We start from the raw sequence: 25,813 nt of genomic DNA, 5'->3' as shown, positions 1-25,813 counted from the left end.
AGGCTGATGGGTAGTGGCAGGTGAGAAGTGATTGGGTTCTCGTACCTTGGAGGTAGAGCCAACAGGATGTAGGAGTGAGAGAGGAGGCGAGGATGTTTGCCAGGATCTGGGTACTGGCCTGGAGAACACTGGAAGGCTGCAGTTGACCTGGGACCTGGGGGGAGTAGATCTGGGGAGGAAGGGGAGGAGTAGATAGTATAGGGGCAAATGTGTCCATAGCATTTAGAGTTTTATCTCCAGCCATGTGTCAGTGCTTACTTGCCCCTGGGCTTTTGCACATGCTGGTCTCTGTCTGAACTGCTTTTATTGCCCTGACAGAACTCCAGCTGACTCCTCAAGGATCCCTTCTGCGAATCTCCCTTCATTCCTCATCCAAACCCTGGAGTCTATCCCTCTCTGCTTTGTGCACATCCTGGACCTCACACTTATCTCAGCGCCTTAACCACATTTTATCCCAGAAGTTAGGACAAAGTCCCATCACTCTTTGAAACCCCGTTTATCAGCATGCTTCATACCTCTGAGTGTCCTGCACATACAGGTAGTCAACAAGAGACTGAGGGGACCTGGTTTGAATCCTGGTTCTACTAAGTACAGGTTCTGAGACCTCGAGACACTCACCTTGCCTCCATGGACCTCAGCATCTGCATCTGTCAAATAAGTGTGATCTTTCCCCTCCCTGCCTCTGAGGATGTTTAGAGGATCCTAATTCTGTGGACAGGGAGAAAACAGTGGTTGGCGCGCCCTCTGCTGGGAGTCAAGAGACTCCTCAACCCAACACCGCCAGAGCACCGTCCACACCTCTGTTCCCGTTTATCTCCCCACGGCTCTGTGGAGGAGGTTAGATTTTACGGAGCACCTACTTGTCCCACAGCTTCTTACTCGTCACTCACATTTTCATTTTTTTACAAGAGGAGAATAAAAGGGTAAAGGAGTCGTAGAGAGGAAAGGAAAGGTGGGGAGAGGAGGCAGTGCTCTGGTGACTGGCAGGCCTCTCAGGAATGGCTGAGCACCAGATCCATCAGCATTGAGGCTGGGACTATGTGGGTCCCAGTCCCCGCTCAACCACAAACTCAGCTTGGGGAGATCTTGCCAGTCCCTCCCCCTCCCCGGCCTCAGTTTCTTCGCCTGTAAAATGGGCATGATAACCCCTTCCCTGTGCTCCTCTCCAGGGAGAGGGACCCCAGCATGACCCAAAGGGTGTGAAAGCGCCTTGCCACGTGCTACACCGCCACAAGGGGGCGCGAGAGGCTCCTGCTGGACTGCGACCGCGGAGATCCTCCCCCAGGAAGCCAGGACCAGAGAGGGCAGGCTGAGGCGGCTCTGGACCTCCGTTTCTATTTCTGGGAAGGATACTCGTGGCTTCCCTTTTCTGCTCCTCTCTGTAAGATGATGATAATAGTGTATCTTTGGTGGGTCTCGCCCTATTGATAAGCACGGATTGCAAAGCATTTTGTCCTCCATTAGGTCACTTACCGGCACAATACCAAGCAGGTGGCCCTGATACCACCCTCAGTCCTCAGGTGACAAAACTAAAGCCAAGAGCGGAGCCACCAGCTCAGGAAATCAGACCTGGACATGACCTGGTGACTCTCAGCCCTTCTCTGAGATCTCAGCAACCTTTCATTGGGAGGCTCTCCTGAGCTCTGTGACAGGGGACCTCCTCTACAAACAGTAGGGCGCAGCCCGGGGGGATCTCAGGGCTGGTGAAGGAGAAACTGCTGCTGGAAAAGTGTGTGTGTGCAGAACAGCAGGCAGAGGGTATGGTGTGAGCGTGGGGATGGTGTTCGAAGCACAGCTGCTGTTGGGGATGAAGGAGATGGTGACCACAACACACAGGAAAATCCCCAACCTACTAAGTCAGGATGCCAAATAGAAGCCACCAGCCCACGTTAGCAAATGAGCCCTGTACAAATGATAAGTTAACGTTTTCTTTTAGAGACACGGATGGTCCTCATTTTCCTATAATCCTGTAAGGGAATCTGATTTTTCCCATCAGCCTGTCCCCAGAACTGGAATCCCACGATTACAATGTCAATCTTAGAATTAAGGCATCTTCCTAGTTTAGAAGGCAAGGAATTGCTGTCAGTCATTCACTCCCTGCAGAGAGAGGAGGCGAGGATGTTTGCCAGGATCTAGGTACCTTTCTGGGAGCAGCTCACAGAGAAATCCAGGGAGGCCATGCACATAGCTCTGTTCTGGGAAATGCTGCAATTAACCCCATTTTACAGAAGAGGAAAACTGAGGCACAGGGAAGCAACTTGATCAAGGCCACACTGCCCCACAGTAGAGGACCCAGAACCCAAGCCCAGGCAATGTGCCCTGGCCCCTGGAGCCCAAACTTTTAACCTTCCTACTACAGTTAGGGAGTATCCCATGGCTAGGGGCTAGGGGCACGGCCTCTGCGTTCAAATCCCAACTGCTGTGCCATTTCTAGCTGTGTGATGTTGGGCAAGTGATTTGTCTGTGCATCGGGGTCCTCATAAAGTGTGATAGTAGTGCCTGCCTCAAGGGTTCCCCTTAAATGAGTCCTATCTATACCATATTCAGAATGGGGCCATGCACAGCCACCATCCAGTAAATATGGGCTACACTCCTGAACCTCAGATGGGCACTTGACCTTGAAGAGTCTAGAATGCTCAAGATTCTAAATGCCGGGCTGTGGGATCCTGGAATCTTCCAGCGGTATTCTGATGTGTTTTGGCTGTGGCACTGGACCCAGTTTCCCATGACTGGATGGCATGGGGCCGCCTGTCCACCCAGCTCAGCCCCACACAGGCAAATGAGGTGATGTCAAATCCCTGGCTGGGCCCCAGCTCCTGTAGCCACCCCCTCTCCCTCCTGGCTTCTCCCTCACTCACAGTCACACACACACACTCTAGCTGGGCCCAGAGGGAAGGTGACAGAGAGTGAAGGTGGTGGTGGGGGCAGAGGCCACTGAAGCGTGGCTCCTGCAGCCTGGCGAGGGCGTGCGCCCAGGAGCTGCAGCTGGACCGAGGGAGCCTGCCCCTCTTCACCTGTAGGTCGGGATTTGCGGCCATCCCGCAGCGTCATCCACTGGGTGCGGTGCCCGGGCGTCCACGCTGGTCCGCGGGCGCCCCTCCGCGGGCGGTGCACTGACCGTGGCCTGGCGGAATAGCCATGGCGGACGAGAAGACCTTCCGCATCGGCTTCATCGTGCTGGGGCTCTTCCTGCTGGCCCTTGGCACGTTCCTCATGAGCCACGACCGGCCCCAGGTCTACGGCACCTTCTATGCCATGGGCAGCGTCATGGTGATCGGGGGCGTCATCTGGAGCATGTGCCAGTGCTACCCCAAGGTAGGCAGCGGTGGGGCAGGTCAGCTGGGCCTGGGCCGGGAGGGCAGGGGGTTGAGCCTCTATTCCAGGCATGATGCCCCGTCCTTCAGTCATTTTCTCCTACCCCCCCTTACCACTCCCTGTCTTCTCTCCACTCTCCTGATCATCCCTCCTTCCGTCCGTCCATCCATCCATCCATCCATCCCTCCCTCCCTCTCTTTTCATAAAGATTGATCAGAAGCCCTCCGGGATCTAGGCCCATGCGAGACACAATGAAACCCAGCACACACGCACCCGTGTGCTAGCGACCAGAGTAAACGAGCGCTTGCCGCTTGCCAGGCGCTCCCCCAGCCGCGGTGCGGTGCAGGCACCTCCGAAGCCTTTGCACCCCCGTAGTTTCATTTTCCAGTGCAGAAGCCCAAGGCTCAGAAAGGTGAGGTCCCACCTCTCCTACGTGCCAGACTCCGAGCTCAGGTGTGCGTGACTTAAGGCATAACCCTCTACCTGGGAGGGCTGTCCCGTGTACCCCAGCCGCTGAGTTCTGGGTGGGTCCGGTGCAGCCTCGAAGGCTTGGATTGGTCGGTGCTCTATCCTTCAGAGTTACCAGCACGCCTGGCCTTGCGAGTGACTTAGTGATGGGAGGAGCATTGGTTTGGGAGTCCCGAGTTCTAGTTCCAGCTCTGCCCCAAACTCTGTGTGGCCTTTGTCTTTCTGAGCCTCAGTTTCTTACATATGCAGAATGGAGCCCCAAGCCCCGATTTCTTCCAGCTCAGAGTTATTATGAACAGAGAAGAGATAGGATGTAGGAATGTTTTATAAACTGTAGAGTATTATATTTAGGTGAACAGCTGCCACCCTTACTGTTACTGATCCTCCCAACAACCCTGTGGAATGAGCGTGTCAGGAGTTGTAAACCGTTAGTGTTCAGAGAGGTTGTGTGGCTTTTCCATGGTCACACAGCTGGTCAGACAGATCCAGGGAGACAAGAAGAGAAGCATGGATTCTAACTTGGGCTCAATTCTAACTGCTTGGGAGACTTTGTTAAGCCCCTTCCCTCTCTGAGCCTCAGTGTCCTCATTTGTACAGTATGTGAGTCAGGAAGAGGGGGTGAGAAAGGGGGTACCTCTAAGGGCCCTGCTGGTCTGGACATCTAGGGCTCTAAGCCCCAGGCAGCCCCCACCACCTGCAGTCCTGTCCTTACTCCCACTTGGGTGGCTGTGCTGGGGGGTGTTCAGGGGAAGAGGCAGGAGGGAGGAGGCTCCTTGGGGACTGGGCCCAGCTCTCCCCAGCCCTGCCCCCTCCATGGGCCAGCCCCAGGCTGTCAGAATGTTTGGTGCTGGGCGGTCCTGGCTGGTTTGTAGTCACACCCAGCAGTTTACAGTCAACTCGCCTGTCTGTGCAAAGCTCTGAGGTCACCAGGAGAAGAGGTGCTTGGGGCCCGAAGCCACCCCCATGTAACCACTTTCATCCTCCTCCTCCTTCCAGTGATGAGGTTGGATCCTGGGGGCAGCTGGGGTGCAGAGGGTAGTGTCCTCACTGTCCTCCCTGCCTTTACTGGAGGCGGCTCTGGGTGGTGGGCAGTGACGGGGTGGCAGCGGCAGAGGAGGGGGAGCGAGGGGAGAGGGAATACTGCTGTGTATTAATGAGTAACTGTTGACAGATTCACGTGTCCCTGTGCCGTGGAGGCAGCGGTGGGGGGGAGGGGGCATGCTTTAGTGTCCGACAGGCCCAGATTCAAATCCCTCCTCCCTCCTGCCCCACTTCTGTGACCTTGTCAGAGGGAGTTTCCCTGCCTCCCGAGCCAAGTGGGAGGAACCCAGTGGGGTCTTGTACGGGGGACCCAGCGTTACACCTGGCACAGAGCTGGTTCCGGGCACTGTTCTCAGGAGTGGTGTTTGTGGCCTTGGCGGGCTCTGTGTGTGTGCAGGTGTGGGTGTTAGATCTGGCACACCCAGGGGAGGGAGGCAGTGTGTTGTCAACCAAGGAGGCATACTAGATAGGGAAGTCTTGTCCCCAACACTGTCTCCTTGGGGCTGGGGCTGTTTAAACCCTCAGGACATGCCCACCCTCCCCTTGGCACCCTCCCTTGGCTCAGCAGCTAACAAATGGGAATTCCTAGATCGAAAGAAATGTGATTAATTATAGGGGACTAGAATCAGCCAGTTAAAGTATGGGGGTTAGCGGTAGCCAATACCAACATGAATTAAGCTGTCCCTATCTTTGAGGGGCTGGGGGGTCTTGCAGGGAAGACAATTTTCTGCCTGATGGGGAGGGTGTAGGCTTCACAGATACATGAGCTGGGTTTTGTGCACTAAGTAGAAGTTCTTCAGGCAGAGAAGAAGGGGAAGACATTCCAGGCAGAAGGAACAGCATGATCAAAGACACGAGGTGAAAGAGCAAGGCAGGGGGTCAGCATGGCTACAGGGGTGGGCATGGGTGATGAAGAGGGGAAGGGGAAGGAGAAGAGGGAGTAGGGCTCAGCTCTGCAGGGCCTGAGATGCCGCGCTAAGGAATTTGGACCTTGCCCTTTAGTTGATAGGACAAGAGAGGGACATGATCAGCTTTGTAGTTCAAGAAAGTTATCAGGCCAACATGGGGCGGAGAAAGGTCCAGGCACAGCCTGACCAGTGGGGGAGGCTCCTTCTCTGGTATAAGTGAGAGATGATGGACTATCGTAGAATTTGAACTCAAGACCATAGGAACTGAGAAGACACTTCTAGTTCATCAAACGCATAGTACCTGCTGTGTGTGGTGGTGATGATGATGGTGGTGATGATGAGAAGGAGGAAGATGGTGACTGGGAGACATTGAGGCAGAGGAAGGGACAGCTTCTTCAAAGTACAGAGTAGCTGGCAAGTGCAGGGCATCCTTAGTGGGTGTGGAAGACACCTGGGCTCCTGCCTTATGTCCAGACATTTGGAGGAAGCTTACCCCTCCCAGGAGTTCTGAGATCCCCTCCATCCATCATTCCCATCTCCCCAGTCGGATGGAGCTTTTCCGAAGCCGACAAGTGTCTTACTCACTGCACTCTATGGGAAGGGAAAAGGGTGCTGCTATTTATGAACCTGGTATAACACAGAAGGGCCTCATCAAATATTCATTGAACAAATTTCCAGATGAGAGCAGGACTCAGAAGGTAACTTCATCTTCAGTTGTGTCAAACTAGTATTTACTGAGCAGCTGCTATGTGCCAGGCTCTGTGCTGGGGGATTCCTATTTATCCTCTCATGAACCCTCACAGCAACCCCCGGAGACAGGCATTGCTAGTCTTATTTTTAAAAATAGTGGTAAAATACACAACATAAAATTTGCCATCCCAACCATTTTTAAGGGTTAACTACCTTTACATTGTTGTGCAACAGATCTCCAGAGCCCTTCCCGACTTGCAACTCTTCACCCATAAACAATAACTCCTCACCCCCTCCCTCCAGTCTGTGGCCACCACCGTCCTACTTTCTGACTCTGCCTTTGACAATTCAAGATGCTGCATATACATGGAGTCAGACAGAACCTGTCTTTCTGTGACTGGCGTATTCCTTCGCGTGTCAGCCATGTAGTAGCTGGTGGCAGAAGTCCATCCTTTTTCAGGCTGGGTAGCGCTCCGCTGCACGCATAGACCGCATTTCGTTTTCTCATCCATCCGTGTAGGGACACCTGGGCTGCTTTACCTCTTGACGACTGTGAAGCATGCAGCCAGTATCTCTTGGAGGCTATGTCCATTTCACAGGAGGGCAGAGAGGCTCCGGGGGGAGACGATCTGCCCACGGGAGGATTCTCCTCTAGTCTCCCAGACCCCAAGGCAGGCTCCTCTGCCTCCTTCCACTGCCTTCTTTATGACTCGCCTCCCTGCCCTGGCCGGTTTGGCTCAGCGGTTAGAGCGTGGGCCCGCTGACCAGAGAGACCTGGGTTCAGTTCCCGCTAAGGACACGTATCTCAGTTGCAGTTTGTCCATGGCCCCAGTTGGGGTCTTGTGGTGGCAACAGGTTGATCACATCGATGTTTCTCTCTCTCTCTTTCCTCTCTCACTCCTGCTCTATCTGAAGATAAATGCTAAAATGTCCTCGGGTGAGGATAAAAAATTAAAAAGTTAAAAAAATGACCCACCTCCTTTCCACCACCTGTGCCCAGCCTATGGGGCTGCACTTGCAGAGACCTCTTGATCCCTAAAAGTTCAGGGACAAGGACTGGTGGGCACACCACAGCCTGTCCCCCACCACAGCCTCTGCCGAGAAACACATGACAGTGACCTGCTTTCCACTCGTTCACCAGATGTGGACGAAGTGCAGGCGCAGCTGGGCACTGGGTGAGGACCTGGTAAATGAGGAGATGTGAGCAACCCTCGGGCAGTGTGTCCCATTCACTTCCTGCGACCCCGAGGCCCCAGGAGAGTGGCTGCCCACAGCGGGTGCTCGACACAGGTCGGTGGGTGAATGTAGGGCCAGGTGGGCGCAGGAGCCCGGGGAGCCATCCACCCTCTGGCCCTGGCCCTGAGCAGACCCCTCTCCTGGCAAAGGGGAGGCCCTCCCCGGTGGAGCTTCTCCCCCAGGGCATGCGGAGAGCTGTGTGGGCAGCCGCAGAGAAGCCTTCTCCCCTTTGCCCTGCAGATCGCCTTCATCCCTGCTGACTCTGAATTCCAAGGCGTCCAGGCCCCGAAGCCGCCGGGCTTGCTGGAGAATGCACTCGCTGCGGACATGAAGAGGTAGATGCTGGGCCCTCTGTGCCTGGGGTGGGCAGCGGCTGGAGGGGAGGGGCCGTGAGCCCCTCAGGGAGGCACCAGGAAGTCTCCCCTTACAGAGGAGCAGAGGGAGTGGGGGGAGGGGTGGACAGTGTCTCCTCCCCTTGCTCCAGGCTTTGGCTAGGCCTTCCCACCTCACTAAGAACACACTGTTAGAAATCATGGGTTGTTTGGAACTCTTACTTCTGTGAGGCAAGCATTACTGTTCCCATTTTACAGATGAGGAAACTGAGGCTCAGGGACTTTATCCTGTCTTACAGTGAACTAGCGTCAGACCCAAAATCAAAATCAGGTTTGACCCTAACTCCCGAAGAGCTGTGATACTGTTGCTACAGCAAACAGCGCGAGGCCTGGTGGTGGGCAAGGCACAGCCCTGGGCTCTGCCTCCTCCTGGCTGTGTGGCTTTGAAACTCAGGTACCTCTTTGCCCCCTCTGTGAACTGTGGACGCTAATGGTCCCTTCCTCCTGGGGGCTCGGGGAGGGGTCAGTGAGATGGTAATAGAAGCAAAGTGCTAAGAGCAGAACCTGGCGCCCAGAAGGCCCTTTCTACGTGTTTATCATCACCTGTAAGAGGAGCGTCCTTTGCACCAGAGACCGAATCAGACACTTGCACCCATTACCTCCCCCAGTCCTCATAGAAACCCTGTGAGCCGGGAGGGAGGGTGTCCAGCCCTTTCTACACAGGTGGAAACTGAGACTCGAGGAGCCTCCCAGGGAACCAGTGACAGATCAGACCAGGGGCTTTGTCCCTGAAGGTGCCAAACCGTGGCTCGCCAGGACACTGCAGATCACTCAGCCGGGAGGGACGGGGGACCGGCGCCCCTTCCTGCCCCTGGCGGCTGTAGCTCCGTGTTCAGAGGGCCAGGCTGCCGGTCCAGGGTCTGTGGCTGGGGCTCTGGACCTCTCTCCACTTTGCTTGGGAAAGGAGGTCGCGATGGTATTTTCTGTTCCTGGCACACAGAGCGACCAGATATTCCTGGGAGATGAGGTGACAGACCCTGGGTGGGCACGGAGACAGCCTCAGCCCGTCACACGGGGGGAGCTGCTGTGACAGATCCCAGGCTCCTCCCTGTCACTTCCCAGCTGTGGACCCTGGGCGGGAAATAGTCTCTGAACTTCACTTTCTGGAGGGACTGTAGAGAGCAGTAGAAAACGTGATGTCTGGAGCCCCAGCACTGACGCCAAGGGTCCGAGTCACCAGGGCAAGCCCGATAAACTCTCTGTGCCTCGGTTTCCTCCAGTGTCTCCCAGTTATAGTGACAGAGCCCGGCAGGCAAGGAGCACTCAGTAGCTGCTAATTCCTGCTGCTGGGTCCGCGTCTGGAAAACGGGATCAGTTATTCTGCTGAAAGGTCTCGTTCAGAATAAACGGGAAACAAGTAGAGAGCCTCTAGTCCACTGTGTGGAACCCGGGAAACTGTCAGTGAGACTGTCTTCGGTCCGCAGTTGCACCCTTGGGGTTAACTCGGGAGACACAGAGTGAAAGGGACACGGGACCGAGTGTCAGCTCTGCCACCTGCCTTACCTTGCTGGGCCTGACCCCTCACCCGTGAACTAGGTACAGGGATGACCCGTAAGGGCTTCTTTGAGATCTGGGCAGACCAGGTGGCAGACCAGGTGGGCCAGGGCACGGCAGGCACTGGTGTCTGGAAGGGATCTTCGCCCACCCGCCTGTTCTCTCCTGCCGTCTGCCCTGCTCCCCCAGCACCCAGCCCGCCTACGTAAGGCTGTGGGAGGAAGCCGCCTATGACCAGAGCCTGCCAGACTTCAGCCACATCCGGATGAAGGTCTTGGGCTACAGTGAGGACCCTCGCCCCCTGCTGGAGCCAGGACGGCAGCGGCCGGAAGCCAGCGGGAGAGGGGAAGGTGGCCCCCATGACGCTCAGGCCTGGATGGAGGCTGCCGTGGTCGTCCACAGGGGCTCGGATGAGGATGAAGGAGAAAGAAACCCAACCCAGAGCAGTCCCAGGCGAGTGTGGAGAGCCCGGGAGTGGGGATGCTGCCCACTTCTGGGGTGGAGGAGGAGGGATGTGGGCCGATGAGGGCTGGTTGGGCACATTTGGGAGTAGACAGGACAGTGTAGCAGAGGAGGGTCTGGGCTTAGATAGGCCTGGGTTCAAATCCCAGCAGCTCTGCCGTGTGACCTTGGCAAGAGTCTTACCCTCCTGAGCCTCAGTTTCCCCACATGGGAATAATCGCTCCTACCTCAGAGGGGTGCTGTGAAGATTGGGACAGTGTATTTATTTATTTTAATTTTTTTCTTTATTGATTTAAGAGAGAGGAAGGGAGAGGGAGAGAGAGATAGAGACATCGCAAGAGAGAACATTGATCGCCCACCTCCTGCATGCCCTCCACTGGGGATTTGGCCCACAACTGGGCATGTGTCCTGACCGGAAATCGAACCGGCGACCTCTTGGTGCATGGGTCGATGCTCAACCACTGAGCCACACTGGCCGGGCTGGGACAGTGTATTTAAGCATCAGGCATACCACAGGCCTCTACCGTGTGAATGCTTGTCATGTGTAGCGGGGGCATGGAGCCAGAGGGCCTGAGCTCAAATCCAGACTCTGCACTGATGGGCCCCATGACCTTGGGCAGGTCACTCCCCACCCACCCCAGCCCTGGATGTTCATGAGCTGAATTCCTCATCCATCCACCTATTTACTCACCGTTACGGGGCACCTACTCCCTGCCAGGCCTTGATGGCCCCCACCTCGCAGGAGCTCCCAGTCCAATGGGGGAAGCAGGTGAGGGGACAGAGGTGACAGCTGGTGTGATGGGGGCTGAGGGCCCAGCAGAGAACCCTGAACGATTGGAGAAGTGAAAGAGTGATCTAGTTTGGATAATTACATGATAATAGCTCATTTCTTGAGCACCTACTATGTGCCAGGCATTGTGCAAAGTGCTTTGCACGCACAATCTGCTATAAACCTCAGAGACGCGGAAGAAGTGAATATTATTATTTTCTCTGCCTCACAGGGAGGGAACTGAGGCCCGGACAGGTGAGCTCACCTGCCCCGGCCTTGCAGCCAGTGGCTGAGGTTTAGACCTAGGCAGTCTGACTCGGAACTACCCTTGCCCTCTCTGGCTTTCCCCTGCAGCTCCCCAGCTGGTCCCCAAGGCCCTGCACCCTTGGCTTCCTTCCAAGATGACCTGGATGTGGGCTCCAGTGAGAGTGGCAGCCCCGCCCCCTCTCCACCTGAGAGGGAGGAGCCTGGCCCCCTGCCAGGGGAGCCCTGGGCCTGCCGGTGCCAGCTGGACCACTTCCATGACTTTGCTCTGATCGATGCCCCCACATCAGAGGACACATCTCCAGAGGGGCAGTGGCGGGACGCAGCCCTGCCCGGCCACTGGCAGCCGTCCCCGAGGACGAAAGAGGAGGAGGCAGCTTCGGACACAGGCGCAGAGGAGCCGGAGCAGGAGGAGGAGGACTTGTACTATGGGCTGCCGGACAGCCCTGGAGACCCCCTCCCAGACAAGGAGCTGGGCTTTGAGCCTGATGCTCAGGGCTTGGATGGAACTGTCCCTGGGTACTACTAGCATGGCGCCAGCCAGTATCCCTGTGCGATTTCACAGGGCCTCGGTTTCCCTCTCTGCAAAATGAGGTTGTGTGGAGGCTCAGATGAGAGGGTGGATTCTAGAGCACTTGGTACATTGTAAAGAAATTTGGGGAAGTGATGATTACTTGCGATGGATCCTTGCTATTCCAGTTGTTATTTTGGGGGTTACAGCTTTTAAGGTAAAATGTGATTCATTGAGAAGATCTGCAGTAGCTGGGGACCCTCAAGAGCCTTCTCTGCCTACCCCCAAAGTTGGCCTTTGAATAGGAGCCCTCTGGTGCTACGCCTAGTTCTCTGATCTTCTGTGAAGGCCTCTCAGGGTTTCTGTTCCCGCCGAGTCTGGTGGTCTGCCTGGTATATGGTGTGATCTGTCCTCACCCAGAGCTAACCCCGTGTCCCCCAGCCCACATTCGTCCTGTGGCTCCTGTTGCTCTGGGGTCATGGCTGACCTTCTGGCTTGTTCCCCCCATCCGCCCCATGCTGCACCCTCTGCTCCTCAATGCCAAGGCCAAGTCCTACCACACACACTCACCCTGCTACCTGCGCCCTTGCTGTGATGTCCTCTCCGCCAAGAAGCCCTTTGATACCTGTCTGCCCCGCAGATCTCTGCTCATCCTTCAAACCCTTGCACAGACACCCTTCCTCTGACAGCCTTTCCTGATGTCACCCCTCCTGGAACCAGTTAGCCCTGGCTCCTTGGTGCCACCTCTGGGTCTTGTGCACTGATCACTGGAGCACGCTGTGCAAGGCTAGTACTTGCTTTACTCACATTGGTATCCCCAGTGTCCAGACTCGGTGCTCCTCGAGGGTGTACGGAACTGACCAGAACCCAGAAACTTTTGCAGATAATGTCCCCTCCCCCACTTCCCTAACTCTTAGACCCTTTACTCTCTGGCATTCAGACTTCCAAATGGCCTGCATAGGAGTCATAAAGCCAGGCAAAAAGCACCCAGGAAAACCTCCTCCCTGCAGACTACATCAGCATTGGCTTAGGACTGTGGGTGGAGTGAAACTTCCTTGCTTAACTCAATTGGATTTCGGTGGCATTTACTGAGCATCTACTATGTGCCAGACACCAAGCCAGGATCTTAAGGGAGAAAGAGACATGAGTTGGTAACAGTTTTTGTCCTCAAAGGGCTCACAGTCTAGTAAGCTCCTTTCTTATACGTTAGGGACAGAGTGCAGAGCAGGAGCCAAGGTGGGAACAGAGAAGTTAAGAAATTGGCGCAGCAGAGGCAGCAGAGCGGTCGGAGCCTGCTTCAGCAGCCCCGGGAATCACTGGGGCAGCTTTGCAGAGTAAGGCTCTCAGCGCGCTGATCTCTGCCGCGCCTCAGGGTCCCAGCACGGACTGGCAGCTGCGTCACAGGCAGGGACAGTGGCACTACCTCAAACCAGGTCCCTGTACTTAGAGCTTGCACTCCGGGCCACCTGGGACTGGGACCTTCTCCTGAGCTGGGCCTCTGCCGAGGGCTGGGGGGCCTGGCAGTGGGAGAGGCGCAGCTCCCCTCCCCCCAATACACTTCTTCTTTCTGGGCGATTCTACCTCCAGTGTAACAGCCTCTCGGTAGTGAAAGGCGTGCTCGGGGACACCCCCTGTGCCCCAGCAGATGTTCCCACCCATGACCGGAGTCAGACTGGGCGAGGTGGAGTGTTCTGTTCTCTGTTTACTAAGGCGGGGAGGGGTGGCTGGCACCGGAAACAGCACCAGCACGAATGGCTAAAATAAAAATATTTTCAACATTTAAAGGCGTCACCTTCATTCACCTGCAAATTCTTTTACGTAAAACCACCTGTTCCCCTCTGGGCAGGATAAGTGAGGCATCATGCCTGGCGGGCTCCATGGGCACCCTCTGGAAAGTGAACACCAAACATACCGGGGTGACCATGTGGGACAGCCGTGTGGCGTGGAATCTCAGGAGGGCCCCGGTGGCCCCAAATACCATGGCAGGGCATTCCCCAGACCGTGCCAGAGAACCGAGAGCCTCCCCTGTGAGGCCCAGTGGAGGGACGCCGACCCCATCTGAGGAAGGGAGAGATGGCGAGACTCGGCTTTGGCTGCAGTCCCGGCTCCCCCACCATCTCGCTGTGTAATGGGGAGACCACCCCGCTGTTCTGCCCAGGGCAGTCCAGGGTCCTCATGCGCAAGGGGAGATCACGGGCCCGTGTGCCCTCTGCAGGGTTCGGGCGGGGCGGGTGTCTGATGGACTCCATCTGCCAGTGCCCGCAGACCACCCAGAGCTCACCTGCAGCTTCTGGCTGGGTTTATCACTCACTGCGGTGAGAACAGACCCCTGGGGACTGGCTGCGAGGAGGGTGTGAGGAAGGACTTAGGATGGGATTTGGGCTCGTGGAGGTGTTTGGGGGGAGGGTGTGAGGAAGCAGGGCTCTACTCTGGGTTGGACACTGTCAGGAAGCAGGGCTAGTCCTGTGCACGGCGTCCTGACGGGTCTGATCCCCCGGGGGCAGGACAGCCCCAAGCTGAAGCTGTGAACGGCACCCGGGTGACTGTCATCGTCCAGCCGGGAGAGGGGGACGTTTGGTCACTGTGTGGCTGTGACAATGTCCGTGTTCTGTCTGTGCTCAGCAGTGGCTGCCGAGCAGCCTTGACCCATCGCCGTCAGCGTGGCCCTGTCCGAGCTGATGCTCTGTGAACTGTTCACGCCAGCAGAACCCCAGGGCCGCGCGGTGACCGGGCTCCTGCCGTCGGCTCTGCTCTCCCTCTGGTCTCACTGCTTGGTGGGTCCTCCCGGGGGCGGGGTGGGGTGCTAAGTGACTGTGAGGAGGGCGGGCGAAGAATGTGCTGTGGGTTTCATTTGAAAAGAAGGGTCAGCAGCTTTGTAGAAGTTTGAAGAGCACAGGTCAGAGGGCTCGAACTCGGCTCCGCTCTGAGCATTTCCAGCCCTGTGATCTGCCTCACCAGCTTATTACGTCTGGGTCCCACCACTGTGCCCGTTCCCCTGGCCTTCCCACCTCTTAGCTCCCTCTCAGAACACGGGCCTCTGGGCCGGTCCCTCTCGCGGCTGATTAATTGGGAGGGCAAGAGGTCTTCCTGCAGGGCCCCAGGGCTGGCGGGCGCAGAGGGCTGAAGGAGCAGCCTTGGCAAACCTGGGCTCCAGCTGCCAGCCCCAGGCTGCAGGTTTGTGTACCGTGGCAGAAACTCCTGCTCTTTTCACCTTCCTGTAAGGTCAGAGGGACTTGGGAAGTTTCCACTCTCCGGGAGGAGAAGGCCTGGGGAGGTGGAGGGATGGCCCCTGCCCTTCACTGGGAAAGAGTGGTCCTGGGGGCAGGGCGCTTGGGTTCCCGCTGACTGCTTGCCGTGACCTTGTCACAGACCTTCTGGACTTCTGTTCTCTATACGATGAGGTGGAGGTGGACAAGATTCCACTTCTACTCCCAGGCCTTGAGCACGGTGCCAGGCGCCCTCACGCCTATTACCCGCTCTGGTCTTTGCAGCAGCCCTGGGAACAGATCTGTTGACCCCACATTGCAAATGTTTGTTCTGAATCCCAGAGTCTGGAGTCAGAGAGACCTGGGTTTGCACTCAGCCTCTGTCGGGTTCTTGCTGTGTGGCCTTGGACAAGTCGCTGCCCCTCTCTGAGCCTCCATGTTGACATTTATGCAGTGGGGAGGATAATTCCTACCTCTCGGGCTGTGGTGACAGAGCTCATGGATGCAATGACTCCTGCAGGTTGCAGGTGCTCAAACAGTGCCTCCTTCCTTCCCTCTCCAGGTCTCAGTTTCCTCATCTGCGCACTGGGGATCAACTCTGTCCTGCTTATGAATCAACAGTGAGTGGGTTCACCCAGAAGAAGACACAGGTGCAAGTTCTTTGCAAAGGGTAAGAAAGTCTACAGAGTGCCAGGTGCCAAGGGACAGGTCAGCTGACAGCCAGCAACAGGTTGCTAAGGCAACAATAAAATACCTCCTGCAGGACGAGGAGGAGGGAGCGGAGGACTGAGCGAGAGAGGTAGCGATTTGGTGGCAAGGAGGAGAAGCAGGATGGCTTATGGTTGGCCAGACAAGCAGCAAAAAAAGTGATTGAGCATTTGCTGAGTATCAGGTGCTCCATGTATATTTGCTTGCTGAATTTAATCCTCCCACCAGCCCCGAGAGAGGGCCACTCCAGGGGCAGAGCCGGTATTCAAAGCTAGGTCCTCTGAGCCTGTGCTCCTTCCCCTCTGCCACCTGGTCCACACGTGGAACAACTCCACGATGCACTGACTGTGCTGTGCTCACCTGATCTCATTTCATTCTCAGAACCTGCGAGGCTGCTGTGTTGTCCCCATTTTACAGACGAGGACACTGAGGCTCAGAGAGCTGGAGTAATTTGCCCATCCTCCCAGAGAAGAGCTAAATGGAGGGGAGGTAGTATAGCTATAGGGCCTTCAATTCCTGGCAGGAACTGTCCACTAGTTGGGTCATTCCAACCCCAGCGAGGATGGGAGAAAGGCACCATCAACACACCAGGCAGCGAGGTTCGCGGTTCCACTGACCAGGAGTGACCGGGGCCAGGCATCTTCAGGGCACATTCTGGTTAACAGGTGCAAAAGGGACTGGAGGGGAGTGAAAGGGACCAGGGCCTGCAGCAGGAATTCAGTTCCCAGCTGGTCTGTGACAGACCATTTCCACCTGTGAGGGTGGCACCAATGTCCCGGAGTCCTCGCTGTTGAACCCAAACCCTGCTGAGCAGAGTTGGGGGACCCCATGGATTCCATCCAAGACACCAGAGCCCGGCTAAGCAGTGTCCGGTTCAAAGATAGCCCAGGGGCAGGGCAAGCGAGGGCCCCAGTGACCCAGGAGTGCCCAGGTCAGATAAGGGCCCCCCAGCCCATTCTTCAGAGAGTGAAGATTCCCAAGTCACCTGCATAGCCTCCACATTGAACCCAGACCGAAAAAAAAACAACAAAAACTGTGGTAAAAGACACATAACACAAAATGCATTAACCATTTCTAAGTGTACAGCTCAGGAACATTAAGTGTGTTCACACTCCCGTACCACCATCGATCCCCATTTTCACACTGTGTCTCTGCTCCTCACACATTAGCTCCTCTCACCCCTCCCCTGGCCTCTGGCAACCACCACTCTGCTTTCCTTCTTTCTTTTTAAATCTCTCTTTCTGCCCTGGCTGGTTTGGCTCAGCAGTTAGAGCCTCAGCCCGCCGACCAAAGAGTCCTGGGTTCGGTTCCCGCTAAGGGCACGTACCTCGGTTGCAGTTTGTCGCTGGTCCTGGTTGGGCTGTGTGGGTGGCAGCCACTCAATGTGTCTCTCTCACATTGATGTTTCTCTCTTTCCCTCTCCCTCCCTCTCTCCCTCCTGCTCTATCTGAAGATAAATGCAAAAATGTCCTCGGTGAGGATAATAAATAAATAAATAAATAAATAAATAAATACATACATACATACATACATACATACATAAATAAATAAATAAAAATTTCTCTCCCCCCCCTATACCCCTCAGTCTACATTTCTTGATGTGGAAAGATGTTTATGATATATAATTAATAAAAAAGAGAGATTATAAAGTAGAATGCAGCAAGCACTATTTATTCCCTCCTGCCTTGATTTGGGTTGGAGGGACGACATGCCCATTGCCAGGTGATACATTAGGACCGATCCAAAGCCAGTTGTGCCAATCCTGTCTACACTGCCCGTCTGGCCAGTGAGGCCTGAAAACAAATGTAAAAAGTTTCTTGATAAAAAAGCAGAAGTGCCCTGGCCAGTTTGGCTCAGCGGTTAGAGCGTCGGCCTGCGGTCCGGAGAGACCCGGGTTCGGTTCCCGCTAAGGGCACGTACTTCGGTTGCAGTTTGTCCCCGGCCCTGGTTGGTCGTGCGGGTGGCAGCCACTCGATGTGTCCCTTCACATCGATGTTTCTCTCTCTCTCCCCCTTCCTCTCTCTCCCTCCCACTCTATCTGTACAAAAAAAATGAAAAATAACCTCGGGTGAGGACAAAAAAAAAAAAAAAAAAAAAAAGCAGAAGTGATTAGCTTTGCTGGCCTTGCATATAGATTCAGTGGCCGGAACTGCTGCAGCTGTCTTGCACGCACGAGGAAAATGGCAAGAGAATCACAGATTTTGAACCTAGGAACTCATGAACCAAAGCCAGCAACCACTGGTCTTCTAGCTACGTGAGGAAATTCAGTCCCTATTTGTTTAAGCTGCTCTACTTCCGGCTGAACTTCCTCCCAATCGATGTGGACTGTGATGCTATGCACAGATATAAACAGAAAAAAATCAAAGAGATACCTCTGGGTGATGGGATTCTTCTTTGTGAAATTTGTATGAGCGTGTAAATAATAATCAGAAAATAACTTGTTTAAATTCTGAAAATAAAAGTGGTTCTGGTTCCACTTTTTAAAAATAAACAAAATACGGGGCTCCCAGGAAGTAGCTCACTCCGATCAGGGAGTCCGAGGGAAGCTGGCTGACCACCTGTGGGCACGCTGGAGGACAGATTCCAAGAGCAAGTGGGAGACTGGCCTCGACCTGTCAAGGTTCCATCTGAAACAGTGTGATGGCAGCCTTGTGCAGGAGGCAGGGCCGACATCCCAGGGACACATGGAGACCTGAGGCTTTGTTAGCAGAGGTGAACCGAGGACAGTCCCTGGTGCCGCTGTGAGGGGCTGGGGCTCGCCCTCCGTGGCCCTCCTTCCTCTCCCTCCCACGCCTGCAGCCCCGAAGGCCCCACCTCTCCCTCTGGGCTTTGGGGACAGACCCCTTGTTCCGTCAGTGCCCACAGGACACATGGCCTCACCCTGAGATCAGGCCTCCAGGTCTTTGCCTTCGGCCGTCCTGCCAAGCTGGTTCTCAGAGCAGATGGCCAGACGCCTGGGAGGTTGGCCTGGGGGTGTGGACCGAGGCCCCAGGAAGACAGGGCGGCTGTGGGGTCTGCAGGTGGCACCTGTATTGGCTGTAAATACAGGCTCACAACAAGCAACGCTGTCATTTCTTCTCACAAAAAGCCCAGAGAGGATCTCTGTGAACGTGACCCTGGGGGAAAGCAGAGGAGAGAATACAAAGGCAACAAAGGCAAAGACACTGTGGGAGGTGCTGATTCTCTACCAGGCGGACGTCCCCTGTGGCCTCTGTGCCGCATGGGACACAGGCTGTCACAACAGGCAGGACTCTTCTGTGTCCAGGGTGCTGTTCTTACCCCCTGACACATGTTAGCTGGTCGAATGTTTCCCGGCGGTACAGCCATCAGACCGGGAGTGACCAGCGTGCCCTGGGAGAAGCGGGGACAGAGACAGCACCCGGCCAGGACCACTCATGGGGTGGGGAGACTGCACCATCAGGGGGGTTCACACTAGCGCTCATCCTGTGAGGGGCCTGGGCCTGAGCTGTCAGCCCTTCTTATGTCTTTAGAATAGGTAGACCAGTCTGGGCCGCTTGTGGTCCTCTGTGACCCCCGTCTTCCTGTTTCCCTTCCTTTCCTGCCTCCGTCCTCTCTGAATTACGATGTCCGAGCCATCTGCCCAAGCCCGGGCTTTCCCATGGAAGTAACAGGGTGCCAGTCAATGCCTCCCACCCCTTCGTAGGGAGCCCCGCTGATCTTCCCTGCCCGGGGTGAGGTATCCAGACCCCGCTGGTATTCCTCGGGAGACCTTCCCCCGCCTCAGCTTCCTCTCCCTGGTAACGGGACAGCAACCCTGTCTGCCTGCCTCACAGGGCTGGCCTGAGGCTGCGGGGCCGCTAAGGGGCTTCTGGCCTGTCTCCCGAGCACAGATGGCTGCCTTCCCTGCACCATTAACACCCTGACCTGGAGGTGATGGAAATATTTTGGCCGGGGGTGAGGGTGAGTGGCCCTGGAAGCTGCCAATGGCACATTCCTCCTGGTCTCTACCCCCACTTGCCCTGGGGCCCTGGGGCCGCTATGATTCTTTCCTTGCACCCTAGACCTCAGGGAACTTGATGCAAATTGGGTGCATGCCTTTGGGGTCTTTGGATCCAAATTTCTACTCCAGTGATTCCGGTGATACAGCTGGGTGTGCGTGTGGAGTGGGGGCTGCCATCTGACCCTTCACAGCTCCGTCCTCCCCTCCCTCCGTATCAGTCTCTCCCCGTTGCTTGTGCTATGAGAACAGAAAGCATTTTCAAACTGTCATCTCATCTGGTCCCACATCTCCTTGGAAAGGTCAGAATTATTGTCACCATTTTACTGATGAGTAAACTGAGGCTTAAAGAAGGCAGTGACTTGCCTCGGGTCACACCATAGGTTCCGTGGCAGAGCAGGGATTAGAACTGTGTTCTGGATCCCAGCCCCAGGTCCTGTCTCATCTGCTGCCTGGGCCAGTCTGTTCTGGGAGTACTTCCTGGAGGAGGCGACTGTGGTAGGTCTTGAGGAAGTGTAGGAGTTACCAGGTGAAGATGCTGGGAAGGGCACTCCAGAAGGGAATGCACGTGAGGAGGCTTGGGCCCACCTGGTGGCCACAGAGTGGGGTTGGGCAGTCTGGACCACTCCAAGCAGCGCTACATTTTCAGGGAGGAAACCTGTGCTTCCCCACTTTGGACTGCCTCAGCATCCCCTGGTGAGCTTATGAAATGCAGATTCCTGAATTTCAGGCCAGTCAGGCATTTGCGCTTCTCACAGGCTGGTCCCCCCCCCCCCCCCCGGCTCTATGCAGGTGGTCCCTGGGCCTCTCGGAGAAACACAGCAGGACTGAGATGGTCAGTGTGTGTGCAGGGGTGGGGTGCGGGTGGGGCTAGGTGTGGATTGAGCCTCAGCAGTAGCCATTGGAGCTGGACCCTCTGACACCCCAAAGTGCAGCTCCGTCCCCTTCCCTGCTGACACACTCCCGCCCCCACTTCCATCGTCTCCACAGCTCTCATTACCAGCTCACATGCTGCAAACTCCACCTGTCCACTGTATTTACTCTGCAAGTGTGAGGGCTACACGAGCGCAGGACGTTGGTCTATCTCGACGTACCCCCGTGTCTAGAGGAGTACCCGGCACATGGAGATGGTAGTGGGGTGCTGGTTCTGTTTTATGTTTCTTCTTTGGGGTGGAAGAGATCTGCGTGTGCTCAGAGGCTAGCAGGAGAAGGGGACAGCAGGCGGGTGTGTATGAGGTACAGAGAGTCAAAGAACAGTTCCTGGGAGCAGCTGGAGGGAAGACAACCTGCTGGACGCGAGGTGGGTGCCGGTGGCCTCCACTTTCTCCACGAAGTGGCAGGCAAGGGACCTCTGGGAAGAGAGGCTGTGGCCTGTGAGGATCTGGAGTAACTCCTGAGTGGGGCCTCTGGAAGCTGGTGAAAGGTTTCCTGAAGCTGGCGCTCTGGTCACGACCCTCTCTTGTTCAGAACCTCCCAGGAACCCTGCCCACCGGAAGGGGGCTCAAGAAATATTAAAAACCAGCCTCCTGTCCTAACATCCCTAGCTGGGTCATGCATTGCTCCCTGGACCCCATTACAGCTGTTCCACAAATCCCGAGGTGCTTCGTCCAGGAAGCCTGCCTGGATCCAACTGGGCTCCCACAGCACTTACTCTCTTCCCTCCTTGTGTGACTGTCTCCTCCTACTTCCCCTTAAAGGCCTATGCCCTTACCTGCCTCCCTGCCTGCTCTCCAAGGACAGGGCAGGGTCTCATTTGTCCCAGGAGCTAGAGCAGGCCAACAGCAACGGTTGGGTTCTGCCTGGCCTGGATGGTTAGAGCCTGGGTTCTCACGCTACGCACGGGGTGCCCTCTGCTGGCCCAGCTGGGCATGGCCATGCTCCAGAGCCAGGGCAACTCCTGGGAGAGGCCTCCTTCCCTGGGCCCATCTCCTCCCTTCCCAGTTCCTTCTTCCTGAAACCCTCACTGTGCCCTCGAAATCCAGGCCCATCACCAGCAACACCCTTGTCCTCAAACAATGCAGATTCCTGAATTTCAGGCCAGTCATTCCTGAATATTCCTCCCTTCTTGCTCTGCCTAAAGTCCCCCTGTGCCTCAAGCACACTGCTTCCTTCCCTCCTGCCACAGCCTCCCCTGGGGCCTGAGTGTGCTGGGGTCTCCTGGCTCCTCGCCGCCTCTCCCAGACCATCGTCCACCTATCTTCCATAAACCCTAGCGCTGACGCTCCTGTCATCAGGTTACACCCCACCTGTGCTGGAGACTTAGCTCACAGTCACCTTCCCTGCTGGGGCGATTCCAACGTGCCCTGGACTCTCATCCCCTCCACCTCCAAAGACGCCGCCTCCACTTTTTCTCAGCCTCCAACTCCCGCCATTATACTCTTGACCTTGTGGCCACCTGTAGCTTATCTCCTCCAGAGCCTCAGTTTCAAACACCCACGTTCGTCTTCCCTTTTCCAGCCCACTCCCAACTCTCAACTCCCATGTTCTTCATCAACACCGACCACACCTACACTGGGGACGCCTACACTCTCCTGTGGCTCTCACTCACCTCCTCCCGGCCCACCTCCACCCAGCGGAGACCCCCCTCCCGGGCTCAGCCTATGTCTACCCCTTGCTCACACGCTCACTCAACGGGGGCTGGGGGCCGGGGGGCCGGCCATGCACGCACTCCACTGTCCACCAGCTCTGCCCCAGCGGGAGCGAAGCTCGCGTGCTTCCTGGCTTCACCTTGAGGCTGGCCTACCAACCCACGCATTTCCTGAGCCCGGCACTCCGCTGGACTTATTTTTATTATTTTAGACAAGGAAATGGAAGCACAGAGGAGACTGAGTGACCTGTCCCTAGACGCCACGTCCCTAACCCGCCAAGATGACAATATCGTATCTTCTCTCTCCTCAAACCTGTATAACCTTCTCCCCGCCTTCCTTCTAGCCGATGCCTTGCTTCCTATTTCAGTGAGTTGATGAGTGAGGGCCTCCAGCGGCTCCACACCCACTCGCTGCCCGCGCTCTGCCCTCCCGCTCCATCCCCACCTGCTGTTAGGGCCAAGCGTGCCCATCGTCCAAGGACAAACCCTCCACCAGAGAACGATCCCCACCTGGACGTTCCCTCCCCGCCTGGGACTGTCCCTCCCCGCCTGGACGTTCCCTCCCCGCCTGGGACGTTCCCTCTCCCGTACCCCAGCTCTCCTCTCTCCCTGCCGTCCATCAGCTGCAGCCTTGCTCTGGTAGCTCTCATCTAGGGGAAGAGCCCTTGGCCTCGTGTTCCCTCTGGACACAACCCATTATTTTGCTTGCTTCATAGGAAAATTCCTTGAGAGAGCTGTCTTCTCCCCGGCCATCGTCAAGTCCTCCTCCTGCCTGCCTTCCCTCGGAGCCCTCTTCACTCAGACCACCTGGTGATCTCCGCATTGTAAACCTGATCACCAGACCCCGTGGACCTGCCACATCAATTCCCACCCTCTGGGCCACAGTGGGCCCCACTGGTTACTTCCTCCTCCCGGACACGCTCCCCTGGTGATCTCTGAGAGTCATCAGCCTGAACATCACCGATATGCTGACCACGCCCAGCCCCACGTCTCCCGGGGGGTCGAGAACCCCACATCCCACTGCTGCAGTGGCGGGTCTGGCGAGTGGTTCAAACAGGGGCGACCAGAACCCACACCTCCCCGCTGAGCTGCTCTGGCTGCACGTCCCAGCGCAGTAAACACCACCCTTGCCTCCCCCCAAACTCGGAACTTCCACCCGTCTGGCTTATTCCACATCTAAACGGGCAGGAAACGCAGCAGGCTCTTCTTTCCAAATTACACCCCGACTCCAAGCCCCTCACAGCCCCACCGCTACCCTGGGCAGCACGGGGGCTGTCTCCTGGCCGGCTTGCTCCCGCCGCCTCTTGTCTAAGCAGCAGTCAGAGCAGTGTTTCAGAGATGTAAGTCAGAGCCCGTCGCTGCTCCGATCAAAGCCAGAGAGAACCCGAGTCCCAGGACGGTCCACACGCTATTGGATCTGCGCCCGTCCTGCAGCCACCCCGCTGGCCACCTGTCCCTCCACGCTGCTCCCTTCCTGGGCACGTGCACCTGCTGTTCCCCGGCAGGGGCTCTTCTCCCTCCCCATGTCCGCATTTTATGCCCCCCCCCCCCGCCCCGTCTCTCCATCTTGTGCACTGCAGGTGTGATGTTTCCCTCCCCTAGAGGGAGGGCTGCGTAGGGGCAGGGATTTTGTCTCATTCAGGGCTGCCACCCAGCATCTAAAACACTACGTGGCACATAGCAGGTGTTTGGTAGTAACTGTATCAGTCATTAAATATACATGTCAGGCTCTGGCCTGGAGCTGGGGACCCCAAGGTGACAGGGTCACAGTCCCACGGGGCAGACATTGCCAGACAGATGTGCAGGTGGCCATTTGTCTTTGTCACTTTCTGATGCAGCCCCTGCCCTACCTGGCAGGAAACACTCTCACGCAGAGAGCTGCGGCCCGCTTCCCCTTCACTGCCTGGGGATCCACTAGCTGGCTCAGGTCGTGCAAGGGGTAGGGTCAGGGTGTGGTGCTCTGGTCCCAGGTCTTGGCTGAGCTCTGACATGGTTCCTCCTTCGCTCTTCCTCAGCCTGGGCCCGAGGACAGAGGATACCTCTACTTTTCTGTCACCGTGGTGCTGGCAGGGACGAGGGGCAGGCTCCCTGCCTCGGAAAACTTCTCTCAGCCTGGATCACCCTCCTCCCTCACTGTGGGGCTGTGCCTGGAATCCCACCATTAATGCAGGAGGAGCGATGCTCAGCTTCCCGCCAGCCGCTCCCAAGATGCCAGTGCTTGTGGGTGGAATTACCTTTACTGAGCTCCTGCGACAAGTCAGCTGCCAGGTCTGCACAGAAGGGAGTGAAACTCCCACTGGCAGGCAAGGAGGCCCCCGCGGGCCAGAAATATGTCAGTCAGGAGGACCAAGTGTGAAAGGCGGAGATGGCCCCTCACCTCCGGCCCTCTTTGGGGAAGCCCCTTTGGGTTCCCTGACGAATGCAGGATGTTTCCCAGGCCTCTGGGGGTGCAGGGTGGGTGGTAGGCACTGGCAGGGGGGTGATGCTTCCCTAGCATTTCAAAATGTCCAAAGTGCTTCTCTGCCCACATTATCACAGGGTTTCAGAGCGGCCGTGGACAAAGGCGGGGCCGACCTACCTGTTGGGTAGACGAAGATGTTGAGGCCACCAGAATGAACCCACATCAGCTTCCAAGAGACCTCAGTTCAAGTCCTTCCTTTTTCTAGAGATCCCATCTGTTGGGATCCCATCTACCCCTAGGACTTGCCTCCTGGAGGACAGCTTATGTCGATAAGGCTTCCAGCTCCCCTACCCACGCCTTGAGCCCCCGCAGAAGCATGTGAGATCCAGCTGGGGCTGGAGATGTGTCCCAGGCGATCACAGGTCGTACCTTTCTTACAGCTGCCCTCGCCCTGCTCTGGCCCAGCCTCTAGGGAGACACCATGCCCACGCTGACTTTCGGCTTGAGTTTGTTTGCAGTGGAGGGCCCACCGCTTCACCCACTCCTCCACCTCCCCTGCACAGCACCCCCCCCCCCCTTTAGGGAGGACGGAACTGGGAACTGGAGTGCCCCAGCTCACATGGGCCAGGGAGGGGCAGCTCTCCCTCCCGCAGCTCCCACCCTCACCCAAGCAAACCAAACGCATGCATTTATTTTCTTGGTCTGTCATCAGCTCTCTCTGTTGCCTTTTTACAGCAAGAAGCCTGTCTGGCTTTTGCAAGTTGAAGATATTTATTCTGGGTTTTGTAGCATTTTTACTACATGATGATGTTAAAAAGTAAACACAACTTTGTCATGATTCTTGCCTGAGTTTAACTGAGACGACGTCTTGCTTACACTAGGCACGTCGTGCAAGTTTCTGGAATGGTTGAGCAGAGCCAAGTGATGAGGACGTGAATTCTGAGGACAGAACCTGATGAGTACTGCACCTGCCCCAGGTAAAACCAGTGTCTCCCGGAGCTTCCCGGAGCCCCCCAGCAGCCAGGGCTCCCTCTCCTGGTGCTGTGCCAACACCATTCTGGACGCTTCGTGGTTGGCAGGCACCTCGGAGCCCTGGTTCCTGTCCTTCTGTTCCCTGTCCCAGCACCTGGCAGAGCCAGTGTCCGTGGGGTAAGTTGGCTGTATTTTTAGCGCCCGATGCTTGTGATGAGACTCATTAAGTCCACGATCACTTTTTATGAGTTGAAATTAAGAAGAGTCTCAGAACTTTCCAACTGTCAAAGGACAATTACCCCATTGTACGTGGGACCTCCTGTCCCCCACCCCAGATGGTAAGTGTAAGCGGACTAAAGCAAGGCCTACCCCTAAACAGCCCGTATTATAAATGATAAGGGAACCTGCCCGCAAAGAAGAAACACTCAACC

The 25,813-nt window shown here is 56.2% G+C and overlaps 1 protein-coding gene across 1 annotated transcript; it reads left to right on the top strand.

Moving 5' to 3' along the window:
* The first annotated feature begins 3,138 nt into the window (after nt 1-3,138).
* Nucleotides 3,139-11,568, top strand: BSND (barttin CLCNK type accessory subunit beta). Its single transcript, XM_036256794.1, has 4 exons — nt 3,139-3,315; nt 7,899-7,993; nt 9,734-9,997; nt 11,130-11,568. Exons 1-4 carry the CDS (start codon nt 3,139-3,141, stop codon nt 11,566-11,568), a joined length of 975 nt encoding a protein of 324 aa, XP_036112687.1.
* The last annotated feature ends 14,245 nt before the right edge of the window (nt 11,569-25,813 follow it).

This window comes from Molossus molossus, unplaced genomic scaffold (assembly GCF_014108415.1).
Source record: "Molossus molossus isolate mMolMol1 unplaced genomic scaffold, mMolMol1.p scaffold_m16_p_12, whole genome shotgun sequence".
In the NCBI taxonomy this organism is placed as follows: domain Eukaryota; kingdom Metazoa; phylum Chordata; class Mammalia; order Chiroptera; family Molossidae; genus Molossus; species Molossus molossus.
This window is presented reverse-complemented; position numbering and strand designations above follow the sequence as displayed.